The sequence below is a fragment of the Geospiza fortis genome, unplaced genomic scaffold, assembly GCF_000277835.1.
Source record: "Geospiza fortis unplaced genomic scaffold, GeoFor_1.0 scaffold138, whole genome shotgun sequence".
Lineage (NCBI taxonomy): Eukaryota > Metazoa > Chordata > Aves > Passeriformes > Thraupidae > Geospiza > Geospiza fortis.
This window is the reverse complement of record NW_005054307.1, coordinates 3,153,379-3,166,493: the sequence shown is the minus strand read 5'-3', so window position 1 is coordinate 3,166,493 and position 13,115 is coordinate 3,153,379. Positions and strand designations below refer to the sequence as shown.

Here is a 13,115-nt window from a genome sequence, read left to right as displayed (position 1 = left end):
CACAGAAAATAACCTGAATTTCCCAGCTTTATGGTTCAGGTACCCAAACTGCTCCCAAGGTGTTGACATCCATATATCAAGTTGAAATATGGAGAGTCATGAGTCATTCATCCTTGTCAAGTTAAAGACTACAAATCTTCCTTACATGCTCTGTCACTTTATCAACTCTTCCTCCTCTTCCTTTCATTATCTCCTGCATGGCAGCAAGCACATCTTACAGGAACAAGTCAGTCCTTCCAACAACTGCCATCTAAAAAGCAATGCTGACTGCGAACTTCATTTAGGATTACAAAAACAAACAAATAAACAAGAAAAAAAAAGTTGTTTCAATGACAGTCTTCAAAGTATATCTCTTAAAAATAGCAAGCTCAGCAGCCATGAAGGTAGAATTTCTAAAAAGGAGTAAGTGGTATAGAATAAATAGACTTATTAGATATGACCACTAATTCAAGCTGTGCCACTGTTCAGGAAGAAGATGACTTAGACAATTTTACTTTTTTTAAAGTAGTTCTAACGAACCCATACAGCATTGTTCAACAGTGCCTTTAGACCATCACCTACATATCACATATGCAAGAATGCACATAGAGCTATATATGGCATGAAAATAGCTTCCAGACTGATTCAATAGAAAAATCATGTTAGCTTAAAAAGTCTTTATCTGTTCATACAAGAATTTGCCCCTTCACTCAGCCCTCTGAGTTTTTCAATCTCAGTCAATTTCTCTCCATTTTAAATATTTGATTTCAACATTGAAAAAAACCCAAACCTGCTGGTTGCTTACCACATGCCTTTCATATTTGAATTCTCCATTCATGTTAACTTCTTTCTTCCTTTCTCTCAAGTGTCCTGGTCTTCTCCACTACATCCATTTTTGCTTGCATATGCCACGTACTATGAGTGTGCTAAAGCACTGGTATCTTGGGTACTGTCTAACAACTGTATCAAAAACCTCAAGACTCAAAGTTTCCTCTGTTCTGATTTTGCATAGACCTATAGAAAACTATATTCATGTAAATGGCACTTTACAGACAAGCAGATTCCCAGGGTCACCTCTGCAAGTCATGTGCGGAACTGAGACTGGATTCAAGATCCAGCCTCTTTATTAGCTTATAATACAACTTTTGCAAATAAGGTTTATGTTCTCTGTTGCAAGATGTAGCAGTCTTATGACTACTTTAATGTTTTTTTCCCTTTCTTGCTTTACCCTCTTCCTCTAATCCAGGAATTATTTTGATTGAAAACCACAGGAAAATTAAATCAAGCAAAACATTCCTCACAACGTGTATTTGATTAAACCACCAGTAGAACACTGCAAAACAAGCAAAATTTTACACAACACAAGGGATCTTTTAGGATAATCAAGCACATTCACATAAAATTCAAAACAAGAGTTTTGCTGCTTGCAAGAAGAAGGCATCACTGCTATATCTGTGAATGCAGAAACACTCAGGAACTTTTGCAAACATGCCTCTTCTCCCAATATCCTCTCCCAACAATGCATTTTGGAACTATCACCCATAAAATCAGCTTTCCAAGGTTTTTTATGATGTTATTTTCTTATGAAAATAATTCTCTCCTCCAGTATCCTCTAGTACAGCATCTTGATATCATCTATTTGAACTACTTTTGGCACTTGTTATTTGGATGCTCATTTAGAATGTTAATAAATTATCTTCAGATCTTTGTAAACAGCATCTTTAACAAGTCGTAATTATGTTGTTTTGTATAAAGCTGTGGAACATAGGAACACTAGCAAATGAAGATAATTCAGTTGTGCTAGGCATTGTACAAACACAAGCCATTATAAAACAATCTCTCTCTGTTCTATTCTCTATTTCTCTAATGGCTCAGTGGTAATATAGCTATTCCCCAGCACACATAAGGAGAGTTATACTATTGTTCACCAATAAAACATTTCATTTTGCATAATACAGGAGGTGGAAAGTAATAATGCCTCTCATTAAGAAATTTCTTATTGGATTAGTGGATGTCATCAATCTTAAAAATGTTTGTCTCACTACATCAGAAACCCTTTCCAATTAGTACCCTCAAACTCACTCTATATAATACACACTGTGAGGAATGGTCACACAATCTCTTTCCCCCTCAAAATATCTATGGAAATCTCTTACTGGTATTTGGACATTGGAAAGCTTGCTTTCTAGCAACATCATTCACAAGGGATCACACAAGAAACCTCCACTTGAGCCACTCAGTGAGGCCTGCATCTCATGGCACTCCTCCCCTGAATCCATGCAAACACACCAGATTTCCCTTCTCTATTCCACAGACATGAAATTGTCAAAACAATCTTGGCAATGCTCACAAAGTACAGAAAGCAATTTCAAAACCTCCAGCTATTGTGGTCTACTGATGACTTTGAGCAATGTCAGCAGCACCAAAACTCACAGTGCTAATTAATGCTGAGAACATGCTGATTGCAACAATAAATGGCTGTTGGATTTTGTTTGAAATTCCAGACACTGATAAGTTTAACACTGTACAGCACTCATATGAAAATGGTCAAAGATGGGATTTCCTAGGGGAGAATAATTTGTGCTAGCAGTAACAAAAGTGCTTGTATTTAATTTGACTAAGCTTTAATATCTATATAATACAGTTTTTTAAATTGTGATTATTTAGGAAAACTTTTACCCAATAATATGAATTTTTAGGATTTCTCTATATGGTTCTCTCTTCTAATTGTTCCATTACTTTAGTGACTCCATATAATTTTTCTGTCTTATCAGACAGAAACAGACAGAAGAAGAAAGAAGAAGCCATAATTAGAACCCAAGCCAATGCTACTGCTGCCTCCCACTGTGGGCTCTGTCAGCCCATCATCTTCTCTGTGGTGCTACACAAACCCACCAGGTCTTAAACTTCCGTTATCGAGAATTTTAACATATCTCTACCCACCTAAAGAACCCATCACTTTTTTCAGCTTTACTAGTCTATGAAAGAGAAACAGAGATTTTGACTAGACATGCATCCAGAAAAAAGGTCATTCTGCCCTGTTACAAAGAGAGGACTTGTTTTTGAAGAGACCACAGAAGAATAGAAGAAAAAAAAAGACATGTGAATCCAGGACATTACAATAAACAGGATTAATATATGTATTTTCCTTTACCCCAGAAATTACTTACAATACAAAGTTTAATGAACAATTTAATTTATACCATTGAAAATTTTAACTCAAAATATTGATTCTTACTTGTCTTTGATAATACTGTGCTTTCTATTATGGGAATTGGGCTTTCTGTTAAATCTGGAGTTATTGTGTTAAAAGATACACACTTCTGTTATCTGAAAAACTCAGTGGACACACAGGATGAAAATTACATCAAGTGAAATAGGGAACTGTAAAGTTAAACCCTGGTCTATAAGGTATTAAAAAACCTGAATTAATTCAAGACTGGATCCCAGCCTGCAGAATAAAACCCATAGCTTTTGAGGCATTCTCCTATTGCAGCATCCCTATGAGCTGAGGGATTGAGCTGATCCAGTTAGCACAAGCACTTCAGGGCACTCGCTAAAAACAATCCAGACATCCTCTGCTACCAGTACAACATTACCAACTACCATTTTTGACTTTTCTGACAGCTTCAAAATGCCATCCTCCAAGTGAAATCAACCATTACCCTAGCATATAATACTTGTTTATCTTAACTAGACGTTTATAATATCAGCCACACATTCCTATTTTCCTACTTCAAATATGGAAAAGTAGATGCATAAGAAAAAGAATTTCACAGCACAACATTTTTATCCAAACATTTAAATATTTACTTTGATTTTGTTAAATAAGGACAGAATACTAAACAACATTTATAAATAATTTCCTTAAAGAACCCATTTTCTGCATCTCTGCCAAATATTCTGTTGCCAGGCTGCACTACAAGTCTTTTGTATTAATCAAAGACTTAACACATGCTTTGCAAAATTTCTTTTGAATAAAGTATCTGAAAGGATATTTTATAAATGAGAGCAAAGAGCAACAGTGATGAACATGCCTAATGAAAATGAATATGTCCTTATTCAAGACCCAGATAGACAAGTCCTATTTGACTATAAAATCAGATTTAACTGGGAGATGACAGCAAAGAGTGTGGTTGCTTAGATGCACATAACAGAGTGTAATAAAAGTGATAAATTCTAATTAATATGAATTTATGCAATGTATGTGTAACCAACATTTAATCAGATTCGATCCTGGAGGATCATTTATATTTAGCAGTAATGTTTCTTTAGCACATTTTGCTTGAATAATTTTTATTCTTTGAAAAGGTGATGAAATACAGTTTTTCTTAATATTCCTTTTATCTTATTCTGTAACTGAAGACCAGAGAATCAAAAAGATGAATCCCCCAAAACACCTTTTACAATCAATGACAGTTTAAAAATCTTGACAGACCTATCTCCTCAAGGATATGCAGGCACCAGCTGAAGTTCACCATGCTATAACCAGGGCTTAATTTTCCCTTGAAGAGGTCCTCACTGCCCTCTTTCATCATCATATATGAATTCCCTTCCTGACAGTTAGGCCTCAAGATAAAACATCTTTTTCTCATTTAGCATTTTCCCTAGCATCTAATCCTCCTCTTCAGATCATTTCTTCATAATCTCTTTAAAATCAGGAGTTTCCTAGTTACTGACACAGGCTTATCTGTCTTCAGTCTCAAGGTGCAATTACTGCAAGGAGTCTTTACTCAGGTTTTAAAAACAAAAAAAAAAATTTAAAATCACCAAAAAGCCAAACAAACAAAAAAAAGGAAGGAATACTGGAACAAATGGGGGAGTTTCACCTATATAATGGAACAGCTCCAACAAACAAGATGACACAGCCCTTGAGAGGCTTGCTTTAATCAGAGGTTTGGTTAGGTAATTTTTCTCTCTCCTTCTTCCCTTCTGATAATTCCTGTCAGTGTATATTTAAGTACAATTTGAAATGCCTGCTGGATTGCCAGTCCTAGGAAGGACTTCTGTCCTCCTCAGGCATTAATATGAGATAGGAACACTCAGTGCAGTGAAAATAGGACAGTCCTAGGGTCATACAGAGGGAAAATAAAATAGACTTTTTATTCTGTGATTTTATGAGTTTTAGGCACCAAAGATGTTAGAAAAGGAATTTCAGAACTGTTGAAAATTCCACTTTTGAAACCAAACTATTTTTAAACTAGATTTGGCCCTTAGAATGTAAAACCTGACAGGGATGCAATGGTACAGATGTTGCATTTGCTACTCTCCATGGGTAAGTAGGAAACCAAGAGGCTGAAAATCAGAAGAATATTAAGACCCAAGTTCATATGAAGCAGTGAAGAGTGATTTAGTTACAAGATCCCAAAGTAACGCCTTGAAACAGAAAACATTTGTTTACAGGCTCTGGAACTAGGAGGCCTTTGTGTAGCCCTCTTGCCAAGGCAATGGAACAAGAATAAATCACATACAGATACTGTTTGAAAAAGATCAAAAAGTGATTGAAAAGAGCTCTTGCCTGCAGAGTTTGCAACGCCCCTCCGGCCCCAGTGGAAACCACCTGGCCCCTTGGTTTCACTCCAGGCCTCCACTACCCCAAAAGTACTATGATATTCTGTATGTTGCCTACACACATATTACTGCCTTTCCTCTAATTCTTGACTGCAACAAAGGTTGAACAATTTATCATCTAAGGACCAATTCTCACCTAGGAGACACAACACAAGCAGGAAAATATAGATACTTAGTTGTTCTCTTCAGGAAACAAGGCCTTTTTCCTCTTTCCACTTTAATTTTAAAACAGCACTGTTACCTGCAGAAAGCCTAGTTCAAGTTCTACCCTTATTTAAAAAGAAGGGGAAATGTCCAACTGCAATTGTTATACCAATAACCAAGCCTCAGTATCAACAGTTGCAGATATCTCAAATAATTCTGCAGAGCTACACCAACCTACATTATCTGAGATCTGATCAAGTCTTTTAAACAAATAATAGTGGAAAAGGCACTGCCTCCTGGATTTTTTGTTACAGAGATATTAACCCAATGCTGCATCTTCCACTTCAAAGGTGTCATGTGCACTATTTCAAGCTGTTTTAATGTAATCAAACCTTGCTGATTTTGTGCATTCTTCAGTAATTATTCAGCATATAACATATATATATAGAGAGAGAGAGAGAGATTTCATAATAACTGTAGGCAAGCATTACACCCAACACTGACAGCACATCACAGATCAGCATGTGAATTCATTAAACAAAACACATGAAGGAGAGGGTAGAAGAAGTAAAAGAGACAAATGGGGCAAGAAGCACCTATGTTTAGTCAGTTGTGTAAAGGAATGGTAAATACATGTCCTGCATGATGACATGAGAGACTAAGAAAAATATGCATCTTCATGTAAAGGGAAAAAAGTGAAAATTTCATGGGTGTCTTCATTTAGGAATCAGCAGTGATCACACTGTTCACTGCAGAACTTACAGATACAACAACATCTTAGCCCACGGTGGGCAGTATCATAAGATCATAAGGGTCTTTGAATATGAAAATCAAAGAATGGGTGAGGCTGGAAGGGACCACAGTGGGTCATCTGGTCCAACCTCTCCACCTAAACAGGGTCATCCCAGAACACACAGGACATGATTGCCTGGATTACCCAGACAGTTCCTGAATATCCCCAGTGAGGGAGACTCCACAGCCCCTCTGGACAGTCTGTTCCAGTGTATGGTCACCTGCACAGTAAAGAAATTCCTCCTTGTATTTAGATGGAGCTCCCTGTGCATCAGTTTCTGCCCATTGCCTCTTGTTTTATTGCTTGGCAACACTGAGAAGAGCCTTCTTCCAGTCTTGACAACTCCCCTTCAGATTAAATTCAATAATATTCAGCAAAATTCTAAAGCAAATCGTAAAAGTTAAGGTAGAATAAAAATGGCATTTGAGAAACTCACAGAAGTTCAGTGCAGCAGTGTAGAAACTGAAGCAAACAACTGCTCATTGTAAATTAAATCAGTTAAATCGGAGAAAGGAAATTACTCACGAACAAAACATGCCATTAAACATCTTTTCAACATAAATAGTTCAACACTTGGCAGTCTGTGTCTGTCCCACACCAATATAATCACCAGTCCCCAGTTTCACAACTTCTCTTCCATGAGTGGCTAAAAGCTGCTGCTGTCTAGCTCAGATCATGAATCAGATCCACACCATGACTCAACACTGGGAATCTTGCTGTTTCATCACTTTGCTTTAGTTTATGTTAAAAAACCGAGATGGCTTTCCCAGTGACCACACAAAATGAACCAACTGTGTATTTGTAACTGAATAAAATGCATACACCAGGTCTGCACAGAATGGAATGAGAAAGTTTGGTGAGAAATGTAGTTTAATCACTTGAAGCTGTAATCAACTATGCTCATTTAAATGTGATTCAAAACTCTGAAGGTCCATTAAACACACCAGAACATCAAATACCCATTCTCTCAAGAGATCAAAAAAAAGTAACAAAAGCCAAAATTTCAAAGCAGTTTCAGCTGGAGAAGTAAAAATGACTTAGTGATGGCACCCATATCACAGGATGGGTGGAAATTAGAAGGCACCTCTGGAGATTACTTTTAGCTCAACCTCCCTGCTCAAAGCAGATTATTCACAACATTGTATATATTGAATGAAAGATAACTAAACCCCCAAATGGATAAACTGAGTATTGCAAAAACCTCAGATTTTTATGGCAGTGGACTGGAGGATGGTAGTAAACAGGAAATCAGGTCCTCTGAGAGTTTTTCATGGATTGAAAGCAAACACTTGAAATTTGAATTAGAACACTCCTCCCCTCTTTCCAGCAAAACAAAAAACCCCTTCAAACCCCATAAACATAAGAAAGCATAAAAAAGAAACTATTATTATATAAAACAAAGCATGCCTCAACTCAAACATCATAGTCCTTGCAGATTATTGTCAAGGGCATCCTTAAGAAAACATAATGCAGTAAAGCAGTATAGAAGACACAGAGTAGACATTACTTCAAAAACCTTTAGAAATAAAAACAAGACAGATGCAAGTCATGAACAGCACTTAGAAAAGCTGATGACAGACTAAATTCAATACAAAAATAGCATGGCTCTCAAAAAATGGACATAAGAGGTCCCAAAAGGCCTATAAAATCCAGCTAATTGCCTTGACAAAGTCTCAGCCACATTCTCCTGACCTCTCTCATTCACAGAAGAAGGAAAATATCATCTGAAGTGCATGAGCTCACTACTGTTCAGTTTTGGTTTTCTCTCTGATACTTTAGCTGAACTCTGTACATCCCATACTACATGTCACTTCAGACCACTGACCAGCAATTCTTCCAGCTCACTTTCTAGATCCTCCCACGACTGGAGGGAGGGAAAACAAAAGAATTCAATACACAGCTGAGAAAAAGAGCGCAAAAATTTAATTTGGAGCCAAACACAGATGCAGTGTCTTATTCACTACATCTTGCCTTTCATCATCTGAAAGGAGCCACTCTTGTTTTTCATTACTTGTTTTTCATCTTGTTTCCATTTCATCACTGATGTTATGGCTGCAGTATTTCTTACTGTAGGCAAAACAGGCGAGAGATGTCACAGAAGAAAAGATGAAGGGAAGAGCTAGCTCTTCATCAGGCAAAGTAATTGGATCATACCTGTCCTACACAGAAGTTTCTTAAGAGCAGTCTTTGCCAGGAAGGGAGAAAGGGGGTGAAGACAAAAGCCAACACAGTTTCCTTGGTGCTGGTTTAGCTGACATGACTTCAGAGCACGTGTACCATGTGCAAGTAAGTGGAGTTAAGTGCATAGCAAACTGATTGCACATGTTCTTAAGTAGTAGTTCACGAGAATTATTATTATCCTGAAACTACGTTACTGTTTTAACATTTTTAAATACAAACCATTACACTGTTAAATGGAGACATAATAAAATGCTGGAGAGTTTATTCTGCTGATGCCTAGCAACTTAGGGTAAATGTGAAATGCTTTATGAAAATGTTATATTATTACTGTGTCTTTCCATAAACCTGTGCATATATATCACCTCTTTTTAAGTGTGTGTTGAACATTTACAGATCTGTAATGGAACTGTAAATTGTTTTTAATTTGTCAACAATTTAAAGGGAAAAAAAGGTCACTGTCATTGTGTAACCCATCTTGCAGTCAGAAGTGGAAGTTGCAAAGGATTTTCCCTTCTTCAGATTTCTCTTTCTAGTGTTATTGGAGAGCTTGTCTTCTTGTTTAAATGAATTTCCTTTTAATCTCCTCTCTGAGCAGCTGGATAGATGGAGCCTCTTAAAAAATTCAGGATATCACTGTAATTGTAAATTGATCTGCTTCTGTGGCAGAAAGCAGTGTTCCTCAATCTAGGAAAGAGACTGTCTTCTCCAAGTTATTTTTCAGACAAATGATTAATTTGCAATCTCTCCTATTGTAATATCCTTTAATGAAAAACCACTTTATAAACAAATCTACTACTTTTTGGATTGTTTTGTTCCTGGCAACACACAGGAAAGGAAGCTAACTGCCAAAGGCAATGTGAAATATTTCCCAGTCAGAAATTTTTAAATTTCCTAAATGAGAGTTTGAGTCTACTTACATATGAACTGCAACTGTATCAGGACAACTAAAATGTACATATTCATCACTGCTTAAGTTCTGAATTAATGTAATATATTAACAGACACAGGAAAATTCCCCCACTGGTTTTTAACGGAGAGTTAATGTTGAAACACTGTTATGACTATGCAATCTTTAAAACAGACACGTAACTCATTAGGATCAAAGTAGGGGAAATTATCCATCTACTGTGGTGCTGAATCCACATAGCCTATTTGCCTTTGGCTCTTTGGTTATGAGATCTGGCATCACTTGGATTATTTCACCTAATCCATCATTAGCTTTCACGTGTCCTATATACCATGGAATAAACCTAAATTTAACAAACCCAACTCCCCATCAATTACCACACTGAATATATTACATGTCAGTACAGGACACAAAGATTAGATGTGCTGAATCACATCTTTCTTTGTGAAAATTCAGTATGTTTAGAGCACTTTTAACAATGCTGACTCCAATTGTAATAATTGTTCCTTCTCACTGATGACAGGCACTAATGCTCTGACCTTTATGTACAACACAGAGCTGCTAAACAGAATTAAAATATATAAGAGATACAAGTAACAGTGCCACAGACTAAAATGTGGAGTTTTTTAATTGCAATATTTGCCTGGATGGTGGAATCCTGTAAAATGACCTATTTTCCTCATATAATCCTGCCAGCAAACATTAGTTATTTAGATTAACTTTCTCCCTCCACATACACAAAGCACACAAAAAGGTCATTACTTACAACAAAAACTCGACACGCTGCTGTTGCGTTATCACAGCACCCTGACTTACCAGTCTTCCACAAATACACCGACGAAGTTTGAAATTCACTTTGTGCACGGGTGTCCCAGCTCGCCAGCAGCAGCAGCATCAGCAGCATCCCGAGAGCCGCCCCGCAGCGGGCGGGCACGGCAGGAGCCCCCGGCCCGCGGCGCAGCGGAGCGCTCCCCTCGCTCAGCCCCATGCCGCCTGCAGCCGCCTCCGGAACCCGCAGCACCGCCACCGAACCTTCCTCAGACGATCCTCCCCTCCTCAGAATTGCTTCGCGGGGAGAAAGGGACCGCAAAGCTCTCTCCCGCCGCTGTGCATGGCAGTTGGGAAGGAGAAGCTGTTTAACACCAGGGAACAATAGAGTCCTCGCTGGCGCTGGCTCCGGCTGCTGCTGCAGCAGCTCCTCGTGCCGGTATGGTCGCTGCTCTTCCATTCAGCGCTTATAGCATTTTTCCATCAGCTAAAAGCGAGACAGCTGTCCGCAGGGGGCTCCAGCTGACTGAGCAGGTTATCTTGCTCTGGGAGGCAGCAGCAGTCATTTACACCAGCTGGAGAGAGTGAGAGACAGAGAAACAGGGATGAGGAGAAACACAAATAGCCCAGCGCTGTAATCTCAGCGCAGAGAGTGACTGCAAAAGGCTGGCTTCCCAGACACGTCTCTCCCTGGAATATCCCAAATGATACACACGAAGAAGAAAAGAAGAAATCATCATCAGACATGCTTCAGAAACACAAGTCATTCGACCAGAACAGATATAAACAGAACAATATATAACAATTAAGAGAGCATCAGACATTTGTCCTGGTAACACTATGTACGCTGCATTAACCATTTTGTAAACAACAAAAAAATAAGTGATTACAGATGCATTGAACAGACAATTAAGACCATATGAAGGGAAATTGAAGAAAAACTAGAAAAAAAATTAAAAAACACTACCTTGTCTTGCATATATTTATCAAATCTATTTCAGGTAATGGCATACAGCTATCTGCTCTGAGGAAAGATGAATATGTGTGTATGATAATGTGTATGTATGTGTAAGCCCATCACCTCTGTGGTAGGCAAAGTGTGCACATAATATATAAAAGAAGATAACATCCTTTCTTATCCAGCAAGTATGTACACATAGATACATGCATAAACGTCAACTGTGTAATTTAAAATAATTTGAAGATCAAGTTATCAATCATTTTACATATGAAAGTATGCAGGCTACATTAGGCTGTCAAGATGGTACAAAAACGTGGAGAGAGACAAAGCTTTTTAAATAGGGATCTTTATCTCTCCCACCCACTAAGCAGTGAACAGACACTTTAACAAGCCTAAAGATTGGGCTTCTTACACCTATAAACTGCGAAGCAAATGAGGAATTTTAAAGAAAACCAATATCATATTCAGAAAGTTATATTAAAATTGCAAACAAAAATACACAGTAAGAGCACAGGATGCAGAGTTGAAAAATGATGGAGCTATTGTTGTTTAAAGAAGAAACCTTCAGTCAACCTCTCTTGGGACGCCTGTCATTTTGCACAACCTTCCCAGACTCAGCCTTTTCACATGCATTAGATTAAAATCAGTTGTGATCAAATAATTCCCAAGTCCTTGCCTGTTTAAATATTCTGACATCAGAGCAAATTAGCAATGTTGAAGGTTGCAAATTCGTCTTTGTTTACTTTCCACTCTGTTACGTCTCTAAGAGGGAATTAAAGGCTCAGGGAGCTATAGCACCATGAGGCTGTGATTAAGAGAGATAAGCAAGTGTGGATTACTGTTCCTCAGCTGTTGAAAAACAGGCAACAATCAGGAGATTATAGGTTGATAAGGGATACATAGAAAGCCATGATCTTAACAAATTTATAGCATCCTGATCCAGAACTTGTACCCTCAGCTAAAAGCACTTCAGGAGATACATTTTATTCACTTCTACATCATGCTGTTTTAGCTTTAGAAAGCATGGTTTCCTCTTCAGCCTTTGCCTTGTACTAGAGAGAACACTGATATAAACCAAAATTTTTTCTGAGTTCATTGATTTACATCAATTTTAAAGGTACATCTGTGTTAATGTGCTTAATCACACGCACATTATTTAACAAACTGTGCAGAGGTACTTGGGAATATTCGACATAATAAAAATAATGCCAGCTTCACAATTTATGAAAAGTAGGATTAAGAATCTAAGGGTTTACAGAAGTTTTAAGAACCTCAGGAAATCTATGACAATAGCTGTATTGACTTGCATACTTAAAACATATGTAGCTTATATATTCCTTTGAAAAAATAAGAATAAACATTGGCTTTTTAGCCAGAGCTATGCATGAGAGGAAGACTCAAGTTTATAGAGAGAGTAGGGGAAAAGGCACCCTTTTCAGAGTTATTAAATACAATGGATTCTATCTGGAATTTTTAATGAATGTATAAAGAAAGCCTCTGAGAATATTTTGTACGTGACTCAGATCATCTGGAAACATCATCAGGGAACAGATCATCCATGTAGTTGGCACAATGAATCAAAGTGGGTTTTGACAGCAGAACAAAGCAGCATCATGAGAGAGAGTAAGCACATGTACACAAACACTCAAATATTTTCTTATATTTGTGCAACTATAGAACTGCATGTTTCAAAACCATTAAAATATAGATTATCAAAGTAAAATATTTTCACTTTACTTTTCATGGTTTTACCATTTTATCAGTCAAAAAAATCAATGAACCACAAAATAATAACTCCACTTTATTTTCTG

The 13,115-nt window shown here is 37.5% G+C and overlaps 1 protein-coding gene across 2 annotated transcripts in view; it reads right to left on the bottom strand.

Moving 5' to 3' along the window:
• The window catches only part of THSD7A (thrombospondin type 1 domain containing 7A), a 190,082-nt gene extending 179,291 nt beyond the window's left edge, over nucleotides 1-10,791 (bottom strand). For both annotated transcript variants that reach the window (XM_031066748.1, XM_031066747.1), the window contains exon 1: nucleotides 10,392-10,791. In XM_031066748.1, the coding sequence (XP_030922608.1) occupies nucleotides 10,392-10,563 (172 nt within the window). In that variant the 5' untranslated portion in view covers nucleotides 10,564-10,791. The remainder of the gene's footprint in view (nucleotides 1-10,391) is intronic.
• Between the last annotated feature and the right edge of the window lie 2,324 nt (nucleotides 10,792-13,115).